This window comes from Mus caroli, unplaced genomic scaffold (genome assembly GCF_978045245.1).
Source record: "Mus caroli unplaced genomic scaffold, Mus_caroli_1 scaffold_15, whole genome shotgun sequence".
In the NCBI taxonomy this organism is placed as follows: domain Eukaryota; kingdom Metazoa; phylum Chordata; class Mammalia; order Rodentia; family Muridae; genus Mus; species Mus caroli.
This window is the reverse complement of record NW_028227270.1, coordinates 96,390,348-96,402,263: the sequence shown is the minus strand read 5'-3', so window position 1 is coordinate 96,402,263 and position 11,916 is coordinate 96,390,348. Positions and strand designations below refer to the sequence as shown.

At 43.7% G+C, this 11,916-nt stretch overlaps 1 protein-coding gene across 2 annotated transcripts; it reads right to left on the bottom strand.

Moving 5' to 3' along the window:
- Nucleotides 1-1,109: 1,109 nt before the first annotated feature.
- Nucleotides 1,110-11,669, bottom strand: Gmnn (geminin DNA replication inhibitor). Of its 2 annotated transcripts, none has more exons than XM_021180786.3 (7): nt 11,262-11,669; nt 9,593-9,650; nt 7,040-7,117; nt 6,005-6,140; nt 2,920-3,002; nt 2,608-2,718; nt 1,110-1,478 (listed from the first exon to the last, which is right to left on the bottom strand). In XM_021180786.3, exons 2-7 carry the CDS (start codon nt 9,641-9,643, stop codon nt 1,332-1,334), a joined length of 606 nt encoding a protein of 201 aa, XP_021036445.1. In that variant the 5' UTR covers nt 9,644-9,650; nt 11,262-11,669; the 3' UTR covers nt 1,110-1,331. The 2 variants fall into 2 exon arrangements, with proteins under 2 accessions (XP_021036445.1, XP_029324315.1); XM_029468455.2 differs by lacking the exon at nt 11,262-11,669 and adding an exon at nt 10,808-10,899.
- Between the last annotated feature and the right edge of the window lie 247 nt (nt 11,670-11,916).

The window sequence follows — 11,916 nt, the reverse complement described above, 5'->3', positions numbered from 1 at the left end:
AACTACATGAATGGATGAGCATGCTACCTTGTGGTTTCCACAGGTTGGGATAAATCAGTGCTGTGTGCATGCTAAGCAAGCGCTCGGCTGCCTTACTTCCCCAGCCTAACGAGAGCTTCAATTTTTAAGCACTTACTTCACACACAGAAGTCTTTTTTCCTCACAGTAATACTTAAGACAGGCTTTACCTCAATATTGGAGGTAGGAAAATTAAAGTTCTATAACGAAACACACCTAAAATAATCACTTAAAGGTTGATATTCGGGCTGAAAACATTGCTCAATAGGAAACTTACTGCCAAACCTGGCAACCCTTCTCTAGGACCCAGAAGGTGGAGTCCTCTGACTACCACACATTCACACACACACACACACAAGTAAATAGGGATAAGAAACGTAAAGGTGGGCAGTGCTGTCATGGGTCACATGGAATAGGTGAAGTCAACGCCCAGAACCATGCGCACGTACGTCAGAGCATATGCCACCCCCTACTGCTGCACACTGTCCTAACAGTGTCTTTTTTCCTGGCTCTCACTCCTGAGTCACACGACTGTGGTGACTCCCTGGTGACTCTCAGTGTGCTTCCACTGCTCAGCTTGCTGCTTCTGAAAACTCTCCTCTCACCCATCGGAACATTCAGAACTGTTGCAACCGTTAGTTAGGCAAGCCTCTCTTCATGTGACTAATCAAATTCCTGTGGGGACGCTTTAGAGAAGTAGCCGCTTCACACTGCTGAGTAAGAATTTGCAAGCATGGGGCTGGAGAGATGGCTCAGTGGGTAAGAGCACCCGACTGCTCTTCCGAAGGTCTGGAGTTCAAATCCCAGCAACCACATGGTGGCTCACAACCATCCGTAACGAGATCTGACTCCCTCTTCTGGAGTGTCTGGAGACAGCTACAGTGTACTTACATATAATAATAAATAAATAAATCTTAAAAAAAAAAGAATTTGCAAGCATGAAAATCAACAGTGCTCAGAGATCCTGAGGTCAGATCACAGATACCGGGCCACACCAGCCTGGACGAGAGTAGTCAGTTCATTTCCCATTTCTATGACAGCCAAACAATAAAATACTATAGAAATAAACACACTTAATTCTCCACGACATACAATGTTCAATAGGAAATTGAAGTTTATTTAATATACAGTTTATATCTGACACTGACAAAAATGAAAATGCTATTTACATAAAACGAATTAAAAATACACACTATCTGTATTTTAACATAATAATAGCCCCAGGATTCAAACCTGGCTTCCGGCACTTGCATCGTGTAGTTAGTTTACCAAGAGCTATACTAAAGGGCAACGCTGGCAGTGCGTCCCACACGTCATGTACACGGCCTAGCATCCGTCTCTTCAGCACACGTCCCAGTTCCTGAGTCTTCCAGTTCTGAATACTCAACAGCTTCTTCTTCAGAATCAAATTCCTGACTATCCGGTGACTCAAAGTTATCCAGAGGTTCATTGCTCAGCCTCTTTTAGGGAATAAACCAATAATTTATTGTCAAGACCTCAAAACGGAAATCTACTACTAATCATACTGACATAGCAGCAGCCCATCAATGCTATCACTTACAGTAAGTACACCAAAGTCTATACACTGCTATATCATATTTCAGCAACATTCACAGTAATTCGCTAGCTCTTTTAATGCACCGACTGAGCTCCTCAAAAAAGCATTAACTTAAAATGGCACTTCTCTGGGGCCCCACAGAGCTGTGTGTTAGTGCCACACTACCTGGGGAACCATACTTTTAAAGCCAGAGAGAGGGCTAGTTCAGTACTTCAAGGACTGTCATGGCAGGGCTGGAGAGATGACTCAGTGGTTAGAGCACGCAGCGTTCCACCTGAGGACCAGTTCCCAGCAACCACACAATGTGTCTGTAACTCTAGCTCCAGGCTAGACTCTTTGCACAGCACATACTTACACATAATTAATAACAGTTAAAAACACTGTCATGAGTCTAAAATATTAAGGAAACAATTTAATGTGAGAAGGTTTGACTTGAAATTATTCCCATTGGTGAGATGGATTTGCTTTGCACAAACAACAAAGACTGAAAACGTGGATCAAGCCAAACCTAGTAAAGTCACAGAAATCAGGCTGATTCTGAGAAACATATTAGCTGCTTCTCAAATTTAAAATGTCAGATAAAGCACTGTAGTGTGGCGCACGCCTTTGATCCCAGCACTTGGGAGGCAGAGGCAGGCAGATTTCTGAGCTCGAGGCCAGCCTGGTATACAGAGTGAGTTTTAGGACAGCCAGGGCTACACAGAGAAACCCTGTCTTGAAAAACCCCAAAAAAAAAAAAAAAGTCAGATAAAGCCACAAAGCCTATTTATTGTATAAATGATAGCTGATATCATGCTTATAAAAAAAATAGAACCTAGAAACATGTCACCTGTGCAGTAGAGTAACTTTTCCTAACTTTTTCACATGTGGGCATTTCGCTCCCAGTTTACAGGTAAGGAAAATGAAACCCTGACAGGATAAATAACTGCTCTATCCAAAGCTCAGTCGTGCTGAGAACCACATCACACGGCTGAACCCTCGCTGATCACAACATGGCCAATGACTGAGCCCGTGACTATGGGATGACCTACCTCGATTACCTCCGCCATGTACTGCACGTGTTCAGCTACTTCTGCCAAGTCTTTATTCTCCTTTCTCAGGCGGGCAATTTCACTGTCCTTTTGTTCAATTTCTTTATGAAGCTGCATAAGAACAGAATCTCAGTATTCCACAGAACTGCTCTGACCTTGAGCACCCTCCCACGCAGTAACACAGCACGACTCATTTTACTCACCCACATTTCCCTTAGACCAACATTCCAGCTAGTCTATGGCATTGTCGCCTTACTATGCTGATGAGAAAAAGCACCAGCAGAGCCTTAAATGGAATAAAGCAATGCTTACTTTCTCATTCTCTTTCAGTGCCTCATAGAGAGCTTTCCTCCGCTGCTCTGCCACTTCTTTCCAATACTGAGAAGATGGGTTTTCTGGGGGAAAAAAAATTAGTGTTTTATAGAACTTCAAAATTCAGTGCTCTAAGCAGAGTATACCTAGAGTGAAAACAAGTCCTTGTTTCAAAAATAACAAGCCGGGCGTGGTGGCGCACGCCTTTAATCCCAGCACTTGGGAGGCAGAGGCAGGCTGGGTGTGGTGGCACACACCTTTAATTCCAGTACTTGGGAGGCAGAGGAAAACAAGATCTCTGTGAGTCTGAGGCCAGCCTGGTCTACAGAGCTCCAGCACAGCCAGGGCTACACAGAAAAACACTGTCTCAAAAAATAAAAACAAAAACAACCTCACTGCTACCAAAAAAAAAAAAAGCAATAATTTATGTTTATTGAAAAATCCCAATCTAATTTTCTTTTCTCACAATATAATCAAAGCTTTCAATCCCTGAGCTGCAACAGAAGGAGAATAAGTACATTGCTTAATATTTTACAAGATTTCTTTTGTGCTTATACATTTTTTATTTAACCTTTATGGGACTCTGCCACCACTCAGTCCAAATATAGGATTGAAAAGTCTAGACTAGTTAATCTGCATATAATTCTTAATTTTGAATTTGTTTCAAGCTCAGCACCTGTGGCTAGAATATTGCACACATGCACTGTGTTTTCAGTGAATCATCAGGAAGTCCACGGCACAGTTACAAAACTGAATATAAAATTTCACCAAGTTGATTAAGATGCTATAAACCAAGTTTCTGCCTGGTAAAGATTGTTTTTCTTGGTAATTAGTAAGAGATCTAGGGAGTAAAACTTGAGTTTGTTAATCTGTTCCCCAACCAATTTTTTTTTTTTTTTTTTTTTTTTTTGGTTTTTCGAGACAGGGTTTTTCTGTATAGCCCTGGCTGTCCTGGAACTCACTTTGTAGACCAGGCTGGCCTCGAACTCAGAAATCCGCCTGCCTCTGCCTCCCGAGTGCTGGGATTAAAGGCGTGCGCCACCACGCCCGGCCCCCAACCAATTTTTAACACTATGATTGTGTTATATATATAACTATGATTCTTGCCTAAATCTTCTGTAACCCACCACAGCAGCTGACTTTGAAATGAATTCTCCCTATTCAGTTTTCTATTATCACTACAGATTCATGTTCCTTCCCATTCAATGTTCAAGACTAATTCTGCTGTCTGTCTGTCTGTCTGTCTATCTGTACTTTGAGACATGTATCCCAGGTTAGCTGAGAATGGCTGTGAGATCACCCTACCTTCACCTTGGAAAACATGTATTACAGGTGTGTGACAGCACTGCTCATTTTGACAGTGACGTTTTCACCCATGTAATCAATGTGAATCTCTGTTAGTTAAACAGGTCCACCATGTTACCTTACTCTGATATAAGAAACTTGGGCATCACTACAAAGTACCCTGCTCTCATGGAATCAGCCACTTCCTTAAGAGCATCCGTGCAGAGCAGAGTTTAAAAACCAAGAACTGGCTCTCTTGTGCTTCCTGCTTTCAGGAAAGGGCTTTTAGCTATCCATTCATACTAGTTCTCCCAACTCCAGTGCAACAGAGTTCACCCTTCCCTTCTTCATTCCACACATGGTTTTCCTATTCACCCTAGTATGAACCTGCCTCCCAACAAACACATTACTCATTGCTCCATTCTAAAGCATACACAAGATTTTTCTTTTCAGGAGTACACTAACGCACTACCAACAGATTCCACAAAACTCAGGCACTCTGTGCAAGTCTCTTACTTCTACTGATACATCCCACTGCAATTCTGAAGTCAGAGGTGTGTGAGCCATGTTTTTGCCAAGTATGGAGCTAACCCTTGACAGATTTTAACCTATGTTACGAGTACAAACATTTAAGTCCTGTTCTGTCTCATGACAAAGCTGCTGTGGATCTATCCAGCTGCCCAACTATTTCTTGGTTTTTTGGGGTTTTTTTTTTGTTTGTTTGTTTGTGTTTTTTCAAGACAGGGTTTCTCTGGGTAGCCCTGGCTGTCCTGAAACTCATTCTGTAGACCAGGCTGGCCTTGAACTCAGAAATCCACCTGCCTCTGCCTCCCAAGTGCTGGGATTAAAGGTGTGCACCACCACTGCCCGGCTGCGTAACTGTTTCTATCTTTGCCCTATTGAAGTACTTTCTGCTTCTAAACTTCCTTACAACATCCCAAGAAACTCAGATCAAACCTACCTGCTGCTCCTGTGACCTTGAGCAAGCCTATGCTTAAAATTTCTCATGGCCACTGACCAATACAGAAGGAAAAAAAAAAGTCGTCTCACCGATGAGCCAGGTGTGGCAGCTCAAGATTATCACTGAAGAGGCTGAAGCAAGTTCAAAGCCAGACTGGGGCTACACTGAGTTCTAGGACAGTCCAGGCTGCAGTGTCTCACAAAAAAAGAAAAGCCCAACCACAATGTTTCTAAACCATCATCAGTTTCCTCTACTCCTCCATTAAAAACTACCACTTATTAAAAGTGTTTCGGCAGGCAGTGGTGGCACACACCTTTGATCCCAGCACTGGGGGAGCAGAGGCAAGCGGATCTCTCTTTTGGAGGCCAACCTTTTCCTCAGAGTGAGTTCTAAAATAGCCCAGACTACACAGAGGAACCCTGTCTCAAGAAAAATACAAAAAAAAAAAAAATAAAAAGGAAGAAAGGAGAAAAAAAGGTGTATTTCTCATTTACCTTCAACCCCTTTCTCCAGTGATGTTCCCCCGGTCCCATTACTTAGTGTTCTCTTGGAATATTCAAATCCATTCTCCAATAACACTTTTCTGAAAAGCCCATTTCTGGGTCTTAAAGATCCCAATGCAATTTACTGAGACGCCAACTCAGTCACTGTCCTGTTCTTTAATATTTCACCCACACTGGGGGTCTTGCCAAACAAATGGTCTGTCCCATGTGTCCAAATTTAGAGTATTTTCATATTTACAACACAAAATTTTAAATTATCAAACAGTAACCCCACCAAACAAGACACCCCACCACCATAATTTAACCTTTCAAGACCAGACTGTGGTTTTTTGCATACCTTTACTTATAAGATCAAAGGCTTCCTGGGTGAGGTCTCCAACATCCTTATTCTCATTAGCTTCTGGACCACAGCTTGAAGTCTGAGATGCTAACTGGTCATCCCAAAGCTTCCTTTTGAACAAGCCTTTTGGCAACTGTGATTTGACGAACAAGAAAGCTACATTATTTATTTATGTAGTTAAGAATCCATTTTTTAAAAGTTAAATAATTCAAAACCACCAAAATAGGGCTGGTGAGTTAGCTCATCAGGTAATGGTCGGGTAATGGTCCTTGCCACCAAGACTAACACCTGCACGCGACCCAGGGACCACACAGTGAAGGAAGCAGAGTCCCGAAAGCTCGTGACTCCAGTTGGGGCTGTGCTACTTATGGGCTTTAAAGACCATGCAAGCAGACATACACCCACACAGGTATGTGCAGACACAAAATAGTTGTATTGTTTTAGATTTTATTGTAATTACCTTTTTATATCTCTGTGTTAGTTTATACATTTACATGCAGTTCTTGGCCAGAAAAGGGTGTCCCATCCCTTTAAGGAAAACTGACAGGCAGTTGAGTTGCCCACTGGGAACTCAGGTCCTCTGGAAGAGTGGTATCCACCCACAGAGCTACTGCTTCAGCCCAGAAATGTAATTAAAAAAAAAAATTACCAGAATGTATAATATTATTTTAGGAATCTTATTTGCAATTATTTTGGTTAGAACTACAGCTTAGCTACAATAAAGAAAAGATTAGGGGGTGGAGAGATGGCTCAGCAGTTAAAAGCACTGACTGCTCTTCCAGAGGTCCTGAGTTCAAATCCCAGCAACCACATAGTGGCTCACAACCATCTGTAATGAGATCTGATGCCCTCTTCTGGTGTGTCTGAAGACAGCTACAGTATACTTATATATAATGAATTAATGAATCTTAAAAAAGAGAGAGAGAAAGAAAGAGAAAAAGGAAGAAAGAAAGGGTTTGTTTTTAAGAAAGTTGGGGAGATGTCTAGTGCTGACTGGCCCATGGTCCACCCATCCTAGTCCTGTACACATACCTCATTTTCTCTGCCAACAAGAGATCCATCTGCAGAAGGCTGGATCATCTTCAGCGTTCTCCTTGGGATAGGACTATTCTAAAAGGCAAGATGATTCATTATCTGGTTACAGCTGTAGGATTACTTTCTGAGTTTTTACATATTAGACTTAGTCTAATATGTAGAATTTGAAAGGAAAAAAAAATCACCAAGAACACAAAATTTAGCCTGCTATATACATAAAGTCTCATAGTGCTGTATTCAAACCAGATATTGGCTTCATCAACCAGCAGACTCATCTCCCAAGAGTATAATAAACCTTGAACCTACCATCCAACCAGATACACATAACTTTTCTCATTCTCAGACATATTCTCACTGTAATCACAATCAACTTATCTCAGGTAAAACACACGTAACATACTCTCTGTGGTGCCATTGATTGCCCAAACACACGCCTTTAATCCCAGCACTCGGGAGGAGAGACAGGTGGATTTCTGAATTCCAGACAGGTGGATTCCAGTCTGGTCTACAAAGTGAGCTCCAGGACAGCCAGGGCTATTCAGAGAAACCCTGTCTCGAGAAAAAAAGATGTAAAAAAAAAGATTCTTCCAAATTTGGAATTTATAAACACTCTACTTACAATAGGTAAACACTGAGAGAAGAGGTAAGATAAACCACAAAATACTTTCTCTAATAAAAAAAGATTCATCTCATTTCAGAACTCTAAATATTCCCAAACAATAATGGACACTTGTGAAAACCTGTTGGTTAATTTTTATCAAAAAACAAAAACAAAACAAAACAAACAAAAGAAAAGAAGACGGTATCTGGGAAAAGGGAATCTCAGCTGTTGAAATGCTATTATCACAATGGCCTATAGACAAGTAGGGGGCAGGGAGGAAGCACATTTTCTTGATTGATTGGCGATGTGAAGGGCTCAGCTGTTGCCAGTGCTATCCCTGGGGTTAAGAGTTGGCTAGAGGTGAGGGGTTAGGGGAGAAGCCAGTAAGTAAGGAGCGTTCCTGCCTGGCCTATGCTTCAGTTCCTGCCTTGAATACCTGTTCTGCCCTCTCTCAAGTGTTAGACCGTGACTCAAGAGCTAGAAACTGAAATAAACTCTCATCCTGTTTGTTTCTGCTCATGGTGGGTTTGTTGTTGTTTTGGTTTTTCTGAGACCGGGTTTCTCTGTGTAGCTGTGGCTATCCTAGAACTCACTATGTAGATCAGGCTGGCCTTAAACTCACAGAGATCCACCTGCTTATACCTTGTTGCTGGGACTAAAGGTGTGTCACGTGCCTGACACAGGAATGTAACTTTTAGCAATACATTGTAGGTGGAATTGTAAGTGGGAACAAATGCATGTGTGGATAATGGTAGCCCCTCAGCTATCACCTGACAGTAGAAGCAGTTTTGCTGCAAGTCCATTCATTAGGACATTGATAAAATGTCTGTGCTTTAGGCAAATGAAAATACTCTGGTCCAGACTGGTAGCACAAACCTGTAATCCCAGCACTTGGTAGGTTGGGAGGCAGGCAGGTGAAGCACTCTTGAGTTCAAGGCCAGCCAGATGTCTACATCACAGTGAGTGGCACACTAACCAGGGCCACTTACTGAGAACCTGTATCAAAAAATAAACACCAATAACAAAAACAAGCCAGGCTTGGTGGCATAAACCTTTAATCCTGTCACTTGGAAGGCAGAGATAGGCAAATTTCTGTGAATTTCAGGATAGCCACGGCTACTAGTAAGACCTTGCCTCAAAACAAGCCCCTCCAAAAAAAACACCTTCTAAAATGCCCAAGCTATTATTTTAAAAACAAAAGGTTGCCTTCTTTATGATATGTAAATAGCCCCTGTAGTGTTCCTGATTTGAAAGTTTTATTTGGGAAAAAAACTCATTAGTTATACTGCCACCATGGGACAGCAAACAATGGTAAATACTCAAACAAGGTTAGCAAGAACATGACACCACACCAGCGTGAGAAAGTCACTGTGCTTCACATGACTGCATCCACCTTTCCCACGGTAGTTTCTAGTGTTGATTATCTCGCTATGCAACGGAGGGACCAATGCCAGCCACCACGAGAACAAATATTATACCAACATCTCAGATACAATGTAGATTACAGATTAATCAAGTCTCCAAACAGAAGAAAATACAACTAAGTGCTTGATGTTGATAATGGTCAAAGCCAACCTACCTGCTGTCATGCTCACGTTAACACACAACACTTCCGCGACTTCCACTTCACAGATGTGAGCTTTCTAAAAGACAGCCCACGGAATGTATACTACTATATCCTTTTCTCTAAACACACAGTGCACAGAAGAGCAGACCTCTAGACTCCAAGTTCCACTCATATTTAAACCTTAACCTTTTTAGAAAACAATCCGATATTCTGCAAACCCTCTTCCTAAAAATATATACAAGAGTATACTCCATTCACTCTGGCACTGGAGGAAATCACCTCAGCCCCCGGGGTTTGGGGACAGCCTGGGCAACACAACAAAACTTCACCTCTTATTTAAAACAAACAAATTCAAGCACATTGAAGTGGCTCCATTACATACCTTCACATTCTCTTGGGCTCCCTCCTGTTTCTGCTTCATACTGAGATTCATTTTTCAGCTGGCAAAGCACAAGGAAAAAAGGTGATTTCAATATTTATATCTGAAGGTAGAATCTAGATTTTTTTTTAAAGAAAATTATTATACCACAAAAATCTTACTACTTTATGGTAGAACCACTATCTGTAACAATGGCATGGTGTCCTGTACAAACTACAGAGATCTCAAAAAGACCTGAGAAAAGGGCACTGGGAAAAGCCAAACAGACATTTTGGGCCCGTTCAGATCCACCCTAAAGAACAGCATCATGTACATGACTGCAATCCTGGAACACGGTGGAGATAGGAGCCTATGGGAGCCTAGGCTACACAGCCAAGAGCCTGTCTCAAAACCAAAAACAAACAAAACCCAAGATCTTTTGGCTCCAACCAAGATGTCGCTCAGTGAGTACTGTGCATAACAAGCATGCAAAGGCTCAGCTCAGTTCCTGGTACTGCATAACCAGACACAAGTCCATAATACCAGCAGCTGGGCAGAGAACCAGAATTCAAGGTTATCATCAGCTATGTAGCAAATACAAGACCAAGCTGTATTTAAAAGGAGGCTAGGGGGGAACGGTACTTAAACTGTACCCCCCCACACCTCTTACTTACATGTAATTAAAAATTTACATTGTGCCCTGGCACTCACACATGTATGCAAATGTAAACAACTCACAGCCCAGCCAGAGTGGTGTTCTGTTATTTCCTATTCTATTTCAAGTTAATAATACCCGACCGCCAAAAACAAAACAAAACAAAACACCGGGCAGCGGTGGCACACGCCTTTAATCCTAGCACTTGGGAGGCAGAGGCAGGCGGATTCCTGAGTTCAAGGCCAGCCTGGTTTACAGAGTGAGTTCCAGGACAGCCAAGGCTACACTGAGGAACCCTCTGTCTCGAAAAAAAAAAAAAAAAACAAAAAACAAACAAACAAAAAGAACCCGATTGGAAACCTATTCGCAGGGACCTTGATGTATTTCTTCTTTCCTTTTGAAATGGCTAAGTGGGCAAAGCTGACCTTGAACTCCTGTACCTCCTGCCTCAACCTCCTGGGTGCAGGAGACTGAGCACTAACACCAGGCCCAGACTTGGATAACGCAGGCAGTGGCCCAAGATCCCGCTATCATTAGTGAGTCGTGAGCACAGAGACAGTGTCGGAGAACCTACTATCACCTACAGCGGCACCACTGGGATAGCAGACGGAGGACTCAATGCCCTTGTCCCAGGAGCAGCGTTTGCTGCAGTTGGTGAGCAGGCCAGAGGGATCTACACCCAGTTCAACCCCTAGCCGTGCCATCATCCCCGACTCCGCGGCTGCAAACTTCCCCGGGCGCGCCGGCCCCGCCCAACGCGGCGCGCGCCAGCCAATAGGAAGAGCGAACACCAGAGCGCGCCAAAACCGACCTCACCAATGGCGCAGCCCCTCGTCTCAGCTCGCCCAGCTTTGCCTTGCAGTCGGGCCGAGACTCGGGTCCCTTTCAAGTCCCCAGACTCGGATCCCTTCAAATCGTCGCTTCCCAGGCCGGCTCCCCGTGGCTGAGAAGCAGGCCCGGCATTCGGGCCAGCTCGGCGATCCCGCGGCCTGAGTTGCACTCGCCCCCGCCCTCGGTCTCCCGCGCCCTGGGACTCACAGACAGCAATGCTCAATTCCCGGCGAGCTTGAGAGCCGCACAAGGCCCCGGCACCACACCGGACCCAACGGCGCCAGAACGACCCGAACCTGCAGACTAACCCGCGGACCCGGTCGCTGACGCGCCGAGAGGCGGAGCCTCGGCATTCAGCCAATCGCCTCTCGCCGCCGCCCACCGCGCCCGTGGCTTCCGTGCGCCTGCGCACCCGGCCACGGTGCGTGCAGTCTCTGGAAGAGGTCACCAGGGTTCCTCTTGCTTTATGAGTGTGTGCCTTCTGACCTTGCCTTATGACCCTCCGCTTCCGGCTCCAAGTTTCAGCGGGCGAGGACAAAAGAGACTTACTCTCTCTAGCGGCAAACACGAGAATATGCATATATTTTTCCAAGGTATTTTGTGTGTTTAGTTTTTTAATATGCATACATGCAAGCGTGCATACCTAGATGCGCACACACTAAAGGAAGTAAATAAACAGACAAAACGTGATGACTCGAAAGTCACACTGTGACAGTAACTAGAGACAGCAAGGGCCTGCTTCAAGCTAACAAAAAAAGCTGAAGCTGAGGAAATTTTAACTCTATACTTAAGACATATGACTTTTACTGTATTTGAACTAGACCTCAACTAACTGGCAAGATGGCTCATTGGTTGAGAGCCT